At 36.8% G+C, this 13,991-nt stretch overlaps 1 protein-coding gene across 2 annotated transcripts in view; it reads left to right on the forward strand.

Moving 5' to 3' along the window:
• The first annotated feature begins 8,789 nt into the window (after positions 1–8,789).
• The window catches only part of LOC120222485 (transmembrane protein 232-like), a 110,396-nt gene continuing 105,194 nt past the window's right edge, over positions 8,790–13,991 (forward strand). For both annotated transcript variants that reach the window (XM_039220330.1, XM_039220331.1), the window contains exon 1: positions 8,790–8,962. In XM_039220330.1, coding sequence (XP_039076261.1) covers positions 8,837–8,962 — 126 coding nt within the window. In that variant the 5' untranslated portion in view covers positions 8,790–8,836. The remainder of the gene's footprint in view (positions 8,963–13,991) is intronic.

A 13,991-nucleotide genomic window follows, 5' to 3' on the forward strand; every position in this document is an offset into this window, starting at 1 on the left:
CAGCCGAAGTTGGTTGCACTCTTCAACCCAGGCCAGTTCCAATCTCTAAATCCCCGTCCGCGCGCCCCGCTGAAGTTGCCTTAGACACAGCTTCCCAGGCAACCCCCTGGGGCAATTCCAGGCCCCCTGCCGAGAACTGGGGGCGGAGTCAGAATCGCTGCTTCCTTCTCTGGGTCCGGTTGGCGCGCATGCGCGGGGGCTTGCCTGCCGGGTGCTCTGAGACCGAGCCCACTGGAGTGAGGAAAACCGGGTCCCTCTATGGCTCATCACCCGAAACACGAACTCACAGGCTAATATCCCAGTTTTTAGTTCTCTGCCTTCCCTCTCAAGTTCCAGCCAGCCAGGGGCGCGGATGCCCGGTGTCCGCGTGGCCCTTTCAGGGTCCCCAGCCGCCCGGGAGCTACAATGGCGGCAGGCGCGCCACCACTCTGAAGTCCTGCCTCCAGGAACCAGCACAAAGAAGCAGTCTGTGCGCTCAGCCCCCTCCAGGACCAGTTGGCGCGAGGGGACCTGGTGTGCAGGTATTTGGCAAGTACGGTCTTTCTAACGGAGGTTTTTCTCCCCCGTGCGGAGGTTTTTCTGTTTCGGACTCTCTCCTTTTCCCCTCTCACTCCCCGTAGAGGGTAGAGGGGGATCGCCTCCCACCCTGGAGTCTCCGATCTCGGCCGGATTTTATCTTCCCCGTTTCGCACTCACGTTAGAAGGCTCTCTCAGTGGATTCTGTGTCTTTTTTCTCCCAATCTCTCAGGTTTTGTAAGGTTTCCAATGGCTTCAGATCTTTTCTGTGTGATGTATGGGCGCGAGTGCAAGTACGGAGCTCCTTACTTCTCCGCCATCTTGCCCCGGACCTATCTCGATCCAGATGTTTCTTACTATTTTGAGTGAATAGTTATTTTTAAAGACTTTCCAAGTAGCTACTTATAGGAAGGAATAATAGAAGCTTCCCAAATAGGGTGAAGGATGAGAAAATTAGATAAGAGGAGGAAGGAAAACAGCACCAAATGGCTCAGTTGTAGATGAATATATGTGCACTGGACTAGACTTGGTGTCAGAAGTTTGGGATGAGTCTCAGCTCAGTTGTCATGTTCTAGATGATGTTATCTTGGTATACCTTTCAGAATCTTAGTTTCTTCAAGATTATGGATTTTAAAATAAATTTGCATGTACTGTGCTTATAAACATAAAGTTATTATTATTTTTTTAATTTCCTAAAGAATCTTTGTTATTTTCTTCTTTTTCTTTTTTTGTTTGTTGCCCCTTGGATACAAAAACCTGTGAGGAGATAGTCTAAAATCTTGGTGGTATTATTTAGTTTAATGAAATTGAAATCTAAAAAACAGGACCACTTTAATTTATTTATAGGAATCATAGTTGTTCTTGAAAAGCAAATGAATCACTTTCTTCTTTGGTTCCCGGTTAAAACTCCAGAAGATCATTATTTTTAATCAACACATTTCTATACTTGGCAACGCAAAAGATCATAAAAAGTTAAGCAAGGCAGGTTCTACTCAGTTCCTTAAATGTCTGTAGTCATTTTGGTATCCTATTTGCCATCACGTTTCAGTTAAATGCCCCATGCTAATATAGGAATCAACTGACTTTTCCTTTTAGTTTTCTATATTACCTGCAACAAGCACTGAGTAAGTTAGTAATACTTTGGTTCTCTTTGGTTTATTCTGTTGGGTATTTGTTTAACATGCATACTGATCAAAGATGATATATTCAAAATAATTTTATCAACATTTAATATGTATATAGATTCAGATATATAATTATTATTGTAGTATAGCATTCTGAAAACAAAGAACTGTTTTGTTTCCTGTTTATTCTATGAGTCATCCAAAATATACCCCCTTCTATCTCTCTTGTTATCTCTTATGAAGTTCAGGAGTCTCCAAGACGACCCTCATTTCTGAAATCACCTGTGAGTTGGGCATCCCAAGACAGCGCTAAGGTTTGCTAATTTGTTAGAAGAACTAGTAGAACTCAGCAAAGACATTTTACTCATGGTTACAGTTTATTACAGTAAAAAAAAAAAAGATTAAGATTAACCATGGAAAAGGTACATAAGGCAGAGTCCAAGACAATTCCAAGAACAGAGCTATCCATTGTCTTCTCCCAGTGGGGTTGTGCAGACATCATTTACTTCTTCTAGTAATGACGCAGGACAACTTGCATAGATGATTGTCAACTATGGAAGGTCATCAAGCTTTGGTATTCAAAATTTTTACGGGGACTCATTCACATGCACATGGCTGACCCTGGTGTCTGGCCCTTCCAGAGGCCAAATTGATATCATGGCCTAAGGCTCCCAGGTAAACAAAAACATTCTTATCAGACAGGACATTCTAATGCCTAAGAGTCAGGCAATGGTAAAGGCCAGCTCTTTCTTTGGACATCGTTTATTCTTAACTGTACAACTGCCAAGTCTGTGTACTCATCACTTTGCTTCTAGACTACTGCAAAAACCAAAAGTCTCCCTGTTTTCCTTGTACTCCCTAGAACCCATTTTCCATCAAGAAACCCAAAATATTTTTAAAACTTAAAGCAAGTTCGTTTGTTTAAAATGCTCTGTTAACTTTTTATTGTACTAAGAGTAAGTTCCAAACTCCTTTCCATGGCTTACAAATTGACCTTGATCATTCAGAGGGTGCCTCTGCACCCACAGATGCTGCATTTTTTCCAGCTCCTTGGATGGTTAACTGTTTAAAAATGCATCAGATCTTATCTTGAATACTGTGTCTTCATGGTGGTCTTTCTCTCATTGTGTCTATAGTTTTCTTCGCTTGTCACTCTTGAACACATTAACACCTTCTTTTATTTTCCTTACACTCATTTTGAACTGATACTGTTCTGTTTACTTTTTTAGTGTCTGTCTTTCTCTACTAGAATTAAGTGTCCTGAGAGCAGTTACATTGTCTTTTTCTCTGGCACATTAGAACAGCAGTTGGCACATAGCATTGACTCAGTAAATATTTGTTAAATGCCTGGCTTGCTGACTGGTTCTTATCCATTGGTTTCTTGGCATTGATCTAGTTGTTTTCCCTTATATAGCGTTTCACAAAGACGATGTTTTAAACTACATCTTACCATTCAGGTTACCTTTTAGTGATACATTTGATTCTGCCAGATTATATTTCTCAAAAGTTTAAAGGCTGTATTCATTTATAGTCATTCTTTTTTTTTTTTTTTTAATATTTTTACTTATTTCTAGGAGAGAGAGAGAGAGAGACAGCGTGAGCAGGGGAGGGTCAGAGAGAGAGGGAGATACAGACTCTGAAATAGGCTCNTTACTTATTTCTAGGAGAGAGAGAGAGAGAGACAGCGTGAGCAGGGGAGGGTCAGAGAGAGAGGGAGATACAGACTCTGAAATAGGCTCCAAGCTCTGAGCTGGCAGTCAGCACAGAGCCTGATGCGGGGCTCGAACCCACGAACTGCGAGATCATGACCTAAGCGAAAGTCGGACGCTCAACCGACTAAGCCACCCAGGCGCCCCCATTTATAGTCATTCTTATGAGTGGAAATACTCATATTCCACATTCACTGAATTTGTGAAATCTAAATATCTAGACTGGCAATTAAGGCTTCCTTGGAGTTCAAAACACTAAAATAAAGCATTGCTACAAAGAAAGGATCATAATACTGATTTTCAAACAGCATAGTTTCTTAATAAGTTTTCAAGATTTATTAAGAATTTTGTTTTGCTTCAGCTTTGTTATTTCCTTGGATACTGTCTGCTTAGCTGCAGACAGATACGTTTTCTCTCAGTATATTTAAAGGGACATCTTTGATAGCTGTCACAGGGCCACTCAATGCAGGAGAGAAGAGTGCCATATTCTTTAGCTTGGTCCCTGGATGAGGTGTTTCATAGCAGGCATGCTTCTTATCAAATGTCAAGGCGTGCATATTGAACTGCATTTTACCTTTTATGACAGTTGTAACACATCTCATCTGTCTTTATAAGGTTTTTTTTTTAAATTAACTGTCAGTGAATTGAATGTAATAGATTTCCCCTACAAATATTATTCATAAGCAATACTTCACTGTAGTTTTTTTTTAAAGTTTATTTATCTATCTATTTACTTATTTAGAGAACAAGCAGGGGAGGGGCAGAGAGAGAAGGGAACAGAGGATCCAAAGTGGGCTCTGTACTGATAACAAAAAACTTGATTGATAAAAGGCTCAAACTCACAAACCATGAGATCATGACCTGAGCCAAAGTTGGACACTTAACTGACTGAGAAACCCAGGCTCCCCATTTCACTGTAGTTTAAGTCAACAGCCCAAGAGCTCATTTTGAAAATCAACAACAGTATTTTAAAAATTCAGTGAGTTTTGAGAATTCAGTTACCAAAATACATTTTATGAGTTCATCACTGGTCTTGTGGATTCTATCATCTATCTATCTATCTATCTATCTATCTATCTATCATCTATCTATCTATCTATCTATCATCTATCTATCTTCTATATATCTATATTTTTAGAGACAAAAAGAGAACACACACAAGTAGCGGAGGCATAGAGGGAGAAGTGGGGAGAGAGAGATATTTAAGGAGTCTCTGTACTCAGCATGGAGCCCAATACTGGCTCAGTCATGACTGTGGGATCAGGACCTGAGCCAAAGTCAAGAGTTGGATGCTTAACTGACTATAACTTCTATAATTGATAATTTAAAATATATGAAGATGGCTTATATGTACTTTTATCATTCTTATTAATGTAAAGAATTTGGGAGTCTTTAAACAAGTATATAGATAGGTTAAAATTTACACTATGTTTTTTTATCATATTGTTCACAACTGCTTTATTTTTGAAGTTTTAATTTTGAGTATTTTGTGAATTGAGGTTCACAACTCCAGAATCATTAATTTAAAACTCATAATTGTTTTGTTGCTCTTAATGACTTAAAAACTTGCTTTTCTGCTAGATTCACAAATCCATAATTTCACTTTTGCTATTTCACTTAAATTTTAGCTATATTTTTACAACAAACTATAGGCCTCTGAAAATTAGATTCCCCTCACTCTCTACCATGCAACACCTTCCAAATATTATTTTGTCTTATTTCTCTCTATATTGGCTCTGCTACAATAATTTCTTTTCTGCAAGTGATTTCATTATTGTTCCAGGTTTTAACTTAAATATGTACTTTTCCTCTTCACTTCGTGTTTTTCTCCTCCTAAGCTAAGAAGTCTTATTAGATCTTCTCCATGTCTTAAGTTTTTCCTTTACTTTCCAATCTCCTGCTGCTTATGACAATAAAGACCTAAATTATCTTATAAACCTCCCACACTGGCTTCCCAGTTTATTGCTTGAATAGACATAACATGTCATTGAACATATAAAACCTTACTCTTTTGCTCAAATATCTACCACTTAATCTGTTCCCATTTATCTTTAGTTATTTTACTTTATCCATTTCTTTTTTTAAGTAGATTCTATATCCAACTTGGGGCTCTAACTCATTGCCCCAAGATTGAGAGTTGCCTGCTCTACCAACAGAGCCAGCCAGGTGCCCCAACTTCTTTTTATATACCCAACATGGGGCTTGAATTCACAACTCCCAAATCAAGAGTTGCATATTCCACCAACTGAACCAGCCAGGCACCCCTTATCCATTTCTAATATGAGTTCTCTACCCCAGTTCAATTTGTGATCCTTACTATCATCCTTTACCCTCTCTCTTCTTATCAAGAGTTCTTATATGCAACTCTTGATTTTGGGGTTGTGAATTCTTATAGTTACCTCTCTACTAGGAGTCAGTGTGCCTGCTGCCAAAGGAATAAGTAGCCACAGATCCTGCTAGGTCCCTAAGGGGACAGGACCACCTCCAGGACCATGGTTGAGCAGGGTGGAAGTGTAGTTATGGAACCACTTCTGCATCTCCAGATGTTAGACCTGGTACCTGGGATGCATATAAATTTGGCTCCTGCCACATCCCTGAATACACTCCTGCCAGGGCCCATGGATGGGTTCCTGGGTCAGAAGAGCTGCCTCTGGATCATGGTAGAGTGAGCCTGGAGCTAGGTCACAGAGCTGCCTCAGGGCCAACAGACATTGGGCCTGTTACCAGAGGCACCAATAGGCATGGGTTTTCCTGTGTCCTTTGCTGGAGAAGACTGTGGATCAAAAGGGGTGGAGCCGAGTTCACAGGGTGGGCAAGGATGTTTCCAGTTCCATGGCTGGGACCACATAACTGCCAACCGATGTGCCACCTGGGCTGGGACTGCCTCCTCAGTCTTGCGTTCCACGGGAGTTTCACAACCTCCTACCTGGATCCCAAGGTCCTGAGAAAGGCACTTTTGTTTATGGATGGCTGCCAGATTGTTGTTTCTATGAGGGGATTGTTGTTTCTATGTGCTGGGGACGTCCTATTCTACCATCTTGCTGATATCAATTCATATGTAGAATTTCAAATATGGCAGCATACTAATTTTAACTTGTAAAATTTTTATGGGGAGAATTACATTTTCAAAAGAATTGGCTACTTAACTGTAGTTTAAACTCTTCCAAAGTATCAATAGAAAGGATAAATGTTTCCTTAAGTTTGGAAGCTGGACATTTGCTTTCCTTCTCCCACTTTGAAAATGTATACATACTTGCCATTCTGCCTCCTCTTTCTACTTTGTAGTCTCTTGGTTTCCTGTGAATGGAATAGAAGGAAGGCAACCACTTGTCTGAATTGGAGAGTCTGTGTTGCATGGCTTAAGATTAGATTCCCCTTTACTTGGCTCTGTCACTCATCATCTGTGTCATGCTAGGGGATTTCCTTTTTTTTAAAAAAATGTTTTATTATTTATTTTTGAGAGAGAGAGATAGAGAGGGCATGATTGCGAGAGGTGCAGAGAGAGAGAGGGAAACAGAGGATCCAAAATGGACTCTGTGCTGACAACACAGAGCTCCATGTGGGGCTTGAACTCACAAACCATGAGATCATGACTTAAGCTGAAGTCAGATGCTCAACTGACTAAGCCATCCAGGTGCCCCTACTAGGGGGCTTTCTAACTTGAATTGAAGGTCATATGTTCCTTCTGTTATGCTAAGTATAATACAGTCTTCATAGCAGGATTGTAGTGGGAACTAGAATAAGGGCACATAGAAGTAGGAATGCCCAAGTTTTCTAGTTATAACTATAATAATAGTAATAATTGTTATGTAGCCTGGATTATAAAAATCTAGACTGAATTAGGAAAAGTTGAGGATTGTGACTTTTTCATATTGTGCTTATATCTTTATTCAAGAAGAGAAGTGATGAGTTCCAGTGTCACACAGGCTGTCATCAGGATTTGGAATACAGGACAATATAGAATTTAATCGACGCTAAAGCCCTTCCATCTCCTCTCCTGAACCTTCTCTTCCTCTTGTTCTTCTGACTTGCTTCACATATACTCACTACTCTCATATTCCTCTTTAACTAACTTCAGTTCATATCCCCTTTGAGACCTGCTGTATTATTTCATTCTCCAAATTTATCCCGTCTCTACCTAAATTAGAATTCTCTTTTCCTGAATAGTATTGTATGGCAATATACCACTGAGGTAAGAAATAATTAAGATAAAGGGTAAAGAGAAACTTCTTCCCCCTTTCTATATGGGAGAAGTGTATTTTAAAAGTGGACCTTGATAATTTAGATAAATTACTAATTGGTATATAAGTTTTAGAAAGAAGAGTGTCAGACTTTTAAAAATCTCTTCTAGATTCATTGCTCCTTTTCCTCTGTTTCAATTGATTTATTATTTAAAAAAATAAATTCATCTATTATTAAAAAATTTTTTTAATGTTTTATTTATTTCTGAGAAAGAGAGAGAGACAGTGTGAGCAGGGGAGGGTCAGAGAGAGAGGGAGATACAGAATCTGAAACAGGCTTCAGGCTCTGAGCTGGCTGTCAGCACAGAGCCCGGCATGGGGCTTGAACCCACAAACCATGAGATCATGACCTGACCCGAAGTCAGACACTTAACTGACTGAGCTACCTGGGTGCCCAATTTACGTCTCTATTATTTTTTAAATGTTTTTTATTTATTTCTGAGAGAGAGAGAGAGAGAGAGAGAGAGAGAAACAGCATGAGCAGGGGATGGTCAGAGAGAGAGGGAGACACAGAATCCGAAACAGGCTACAGGCTTCGAGCTGGCTGTCTGCACAGAGCCCGACACGGGGCTCGATCCCACAAACTGAAATCATGACCTGAGCCGAAGTCGGACGCTTAACCGACTGAGCCACCCAGGCCCCCCTTTATGTCTCTATTATTAAAACAAACAAACAACAAAAAAAAAACCCTACAGCCTATAATTATATTGGCAATTTTTGTCTGCTTTTCACGTTATTTTCAAGGCTTTCTTCTTGGTTCGGATCCTGTGTTTCATAGAGCTTGATCATTTTTATAACAGGCAGTGATTTTTCTCCTATTCTCTAATTCATTATAAAAATTCACTATGATGCTGTAAAAGTTCATATTGCCTTGAAAAAATTCCTCCTTCCTTGAATTCCAATGTTTTTAAAAAATATATAGTTCCTATTTCACCTGTCCAATTTTTAAATGTATGGGGTATGATAATTGTTAGGTGCAGAGCTTTTCTTATGACTAGATATTTTAAAATAAGCTGTGATCTTTTAAAATTAAAGGAGTAGGAGCTGTGAAGAATAAAACAAATTCCAAAGCTCAGAACTTCAGACTTTAAAATACTGTATTAGTAAAATGACGTTTCTTCTTTTTCACAAAATTATGTATTACTAAGATGAATAAAATGATGCCTTCCCAAAGAATATATCTTTTTCAACAGGTGATCAAGTCATATGGATTGGATACTATGGCTTAGTGTATAACCTGGTGAAAATGTCATGGGAACTTCAGGGAGATGATGGGCAGGATGGATTTAGAAACAAAATATGGCAAACACTGCAGAAAACAAAGGAGCATGAGAAAGACAGTCGAATCCATAATGCAGTTACCATCGCTCAGGTAAGATAAAAGCCAAGGCAGTACATTGGTACCTCCATTGTCAAGAAGCATTTGTCCTTTCTCTCTAAGGAAAAGAAAATGTCCATTCCCAGTAAGTGTGAGTGACTCTCAGCTGGGAAAACCATTTTTAAAATTGAATACTGATCTATGTTTAGTTAAAGATAGGAGTGTTGGTATTCTCCTGACTAAGAAGCTTGAAGAGAGGAGGTGATTTAGGGGAAAAGTAACTGTTCTGCCTTGGGTTTGTGTTTGTGAGACATTTTAAGTACACTGACCATGCATTCCGGTTTGCCCAGGTTAGCCTGGCCTATGCCCAATTTTCTAGCTTTCTTATTACTAGTGAATGAATTCACTCTCAAAAGTGTCTCAGTTTGGATAATAAGTTATTTTTAGTTATCTTCTTTGTAAGTTTTTCTTTCCAGCTTAGATAATATAAATTGCAAATCTGGATTCACTAACACTAGTCTTTTTTTAAAGTTAAAAATGTATTTTACAAATTCTTGGATTTTCTAGTTCTATTTGAGTGACTACATAATTTTTTTTCACATTCAAAGAAAATCATTATGAAATTAGCTATCCATTCTTCATGAAATGCAAATGTGATTTTCCAGTGATGCTTTATCCATATGGTATCCTATGATATTTTTAAACTTCCACCAGTTTTTCATTTTCTATGTCTTATTTTGAGCTAGGTTAATTTGTTTATTATCCTAAAGTATACTTACCCCCCCTCCCCCCATCATCGAAAGTTTCTGATTCTTTCTAGGTTTTACAGATGCAATTATCTAAACACTCTTAATATCTTGTTTTCTAATAATAATTTGGGATGTGAATTAATGTTAACAAATTAGAAGAAAAAATAATGAATTCACTCTGCCTAATTGTCAAAGTGTATGGGTGGTCATTATTGCAACACAGAGTATCTGCCCTCTAGATTCTTAGTAGAAAACAAAACTCCTTGCTTTTTAAACATAAATGTGATTTGGAGTAAGAATCTTTATGGAGGACTATCTAAAAATATGCATTCCTTTTCTCTAGATTTCTAATATTTTTTCATATAGAAAGACAGTCAAGAACTGCCCACTAGAAGAACTACATTGTTTAGGATCCCATGGGCTTGCTTTTATGCAACCATGCTTCAGTTTTATCCTTGATTGTGGACAGAACTTAGAAAGAAAAATTTAAAAATAATCACTATTGGATGTATTATAGTGACAACCACTGTATCATCCAGTATCCTCATTGCTGAGATTTACGGAATAAATACTCCTTTGTTTCTTGTGCTGTCTGAACTTTATTACTATTTTGTATAAGCTGCTCAATAGAGTTTAAAAAAATGAGAGTCAAATTTGGGCTAGTTTCAAAATAGAAATAGAGGGCAACATGTAGTCATCTCACCCAGTCTTATTATTTTGTCTTTGTTTTTTCATTTTCCATGAATTTTCAATTATTCATATTATTCTGGGGTTTTGTATCTATTTTTATATGCCACTTCACATCTCAAATGGATTCTTTTTTTAATGTCTTTCTTTAATTTATTTCTGAGAGAGAGAGAGAGAGAGACAGCATGAACAGGGAAGGGTCAGAGAGATAGGGAGATACAGAATCTGAAACAGACTCCAGGCTCTGAGCTAGCTGTCAGCACAGAGCCCGATGTGGGGCTCGAACTCATGAACCGTGAGATCATGACCTGAGCTGAAGTTGGATGCTTAACCAACTGAGGCACCCAGGTGTTCCAAATGGATTCTATATTGTAACCAAAAAAGCCAATTCAAATTTGTCATTTCTATAATTAGAATTCTATTTACATGCCTGCTAATAGGGCCAATCATTTGGTATAGCATAGTCTTTCATCTTCAAAATTTTACTAAATATCTATGGATAATTGCATTTGACATTCATAAGTCGGTTAATCGGACATAGCAAATATTTTTTATTCGCTAGGTTTGAGGAAAGATGTTTACTCAAGCAGTCAGCTCTGAGAATAAAAGAACAAACAAAAGCATAACTGCTAGATGTGCTAATTAGTTTTTAATGTTTAGTGAGCAGACTTCTAAGGGATACTTTCATTCATTTTAAATAGTAAATGTGTGGGAAAGCAAGTTTTCTTCAGGGGAAAAGCTAAATTAGAAATTTCTAAAGGCAATTATATTAATTTAGGTATAGTACATATTTAGCATAAGAAATACATTTAATTTGCAATATATAGATTAACTAAAATGTACAATTCCCTCTAGATCTATATTATGTAAAAGTTAGGTAGAGAGAGAGACATGTGGATTATTGAATAACAACATATATGATTTATGGTTATAAATACTAGAGTGTCTACTCAGTGTCTTTGAAATATCAATTTAGTTTGAATTCCCTTATTTAATATTAAGATACTACAAGTATATACACTAATAAATTTATATAAAAATTTTTTACCAAATTCAGTAAAAATACAAAATAAATATGTACATATTGGGTCCTAAATTTATTTTGTCATGCTGAATTCTATGGAAGACACAAGGAAGTCCAAAAACTTACCTTTATATAATAATTTTTACTGTCTTATTCAGAAGACAGAAGATTCCAAATATGGAATATTATACGTACGGCTAGTCCCATCAAAGTTCATGGTACACAAGGGAGTTCAGATGTTTGGTTTCTAATTTTTTTCTTATATTAATAAGGAATGCGTTATGGTCACCTTTAAGTAGTACTTGAGCTGGAAACTTAAATGATGAGCTACTTTAAATGACTCAGGGGAGCATCATCAAAGAATGAAAATCTTTTAGATAAGGAAATGTCATGAGCCAAGAGGAAACAAGAACACCATGTAAGAAAAAGCCATTGGTTTACTTGCCTAGTTGGAGAAAAAGTTTTGGATTGGGCAGTAGTAGGCACTGTATTTGAAAGGTATGTTTGGGTTACCAAGCTAAAGTCTTAGAGACTTAGAAATGGTTTCATAAAAATAGGAATGCTAAGTAAAACAATTAGTTTTGGGAGAAAATTGTTCCTACTTAATTTTAATAGGTGAGTAATTTATGTTGGGTAAAATAATGTATACAATTTCTTATATCTTTTTAAAATGATGAATTCTTGCTTAGAACTTTTGGGACATTGTTAGAGTAATTGTCCTCAATTTATTCAAGACTACTTACATTTACATCCTTGACACGATTCCTTCTATACTCAAAGTTTTGGCTTGACCACATGACTTGATTTAGAAAATAAGGCAATACCAATGTTAGACAAATGGAAATTTCATTTATTTATTAAATTTTTTTTCAATGTTTATTTATTTTTGAGAGACAGAGACAGAGTGTGAGCAGGGGAGGGACAGAGAGAGAGAGAGAGAGAGAGAGAGAATCCAAAGCAGGCTCTAGGCTCTGTGAACCCATGAACCGTGAGCTCATGATCTGAGCCTAAGTCAGATGCTTAACCAACTAAGCCACCCAGGTGCCCCCAAATGGAAATTTTAAAAAACACTTATGTACTGGGGCCTGCCCTCTCGTTCTCTTAGAATGCTGTAACTGCCATGTGAGTAAACCCAGGTTACCCATTTGGAAAATGAGAGACAGCATGGTACAGAGATTAGTCATCCTAACTGATCCAGTGCCCCCTCCCAAGACTAGCCAGTTCCTAACTGACCAAACAGCTGACTACAGACACATGAATGAGTCCAGCTAAGACCAGAAGAACAATTCTTCTATCTCCACCTTAATTTGTTGACCTGTGGAACCGGGGGCTAAATAAATAGCTATGCTAAACCTCAAAGTTTTGGTGTGATTTTTTTGCATAGTAAGAGCTTTCTGAGAGTTGCATAAATGTGATTTTAGTCTGCTAAATTGTTCAATGTAAATTTTGCTTTTTTCTTTCATATTTATAAGTTTTTAAAGGCACTGATAATAGATTTGTTGTTTTAAAAGGCACATGTTAATAGGCATGTACTGTGTGCCATGTGCCAAGCACTTTACATTCATTAATTATGTAATCCTCATACAAACCACATGATATTTGTATTTTCATGCTCTTAATTTTACACATGAGGAAATTGACACTTTAAGGAGGTTAAAACTTTTTGAGAGGTGAAGTAACTTGCTCATGGATACTGTGGTAAATTACATTGCTTGGCCTTTCTAATGTTGAAGAGTCATTGCATTCCTGGAATAAAAACACTTGATTTAATAACCTTTTTAATATTATTCTATTTGCTTTGATAATATTTTGCTTAACATTTTGCATCCATGTTAATAGGTGCCAACTATTCTATAATTTTATTCCTTCAATGCTTTCTTATAAGGTTTTGTATCAAAGTTATACTGGATTTATAGAATGAATTGGGAAGTGTTTATCTTTTTTTTCCAATCTTCTGGAAGGATTTTGTAATATGTCATTTCTTCCTTAAAAATTCTGTAATATTTAGAATGAAGCCATTTCATCATGGATATTCACAGAAAGGTTTTAATTGTAGAATAATTTTTTATAGTTTTATACCTTCCTATACTTTAATTTTTCTTGCATCAGTTTTTTTTTTAGGAAAAAAATTTCATCTGCATTTTAAAAGATTTCTAAAGGTTTTCACATTATCTTTCTGTGATATCTTAAGGTCATTAGGATATGACATGATATTCTCTCCTTCATTCTTTATCCTTGTTATTTTTGCTTTTGTTCTCTTTTTAATCTATCATGCAAAGGGTTTAATCAACTTCTTTGTCTTTTAAAAAGCAACTTTTGATTTCTTGATATTGATGCTCTATATTATGTTTTCTCTAATTTCTTTAATATCTGATATTAGATATATATTTTCTTCTGCTAATTTCCTTGCATTTAATGTGTTGCTCCTTTTCCAAGATTATTGAACTGTATTTGCCACTGACTTGCATTTTTCAAATATATGATTGTAATACTATTAGTTTCCCTCTTCATGTTAATTTAGATGTATCCTGAAAGTTGTGATAAATAATATTTTAATTATCATCCAATTAAAAAGAGTTTCTAATTTCTACTATTATTTCTGTTGAGAGCCATAGATTATTCA

This window comes from Hyaena hyaena, unplaced genomic scaffold (genome assembly GCF_003009895.1).
Source record: "Hyaena hyaena isolate Hyena2069 unplaced genomic scaffold, ASM300989v1 scaffold_877, whole genome shotgun sequence".
In the NCBI taxonomy this organism is placed as follows: domain Eukaryota; kingdom Metazoa; phylum Chordata; class Mammalia; order Carnivora; family Hyaenidae; genus Hyaena; species Hyaena hyaena.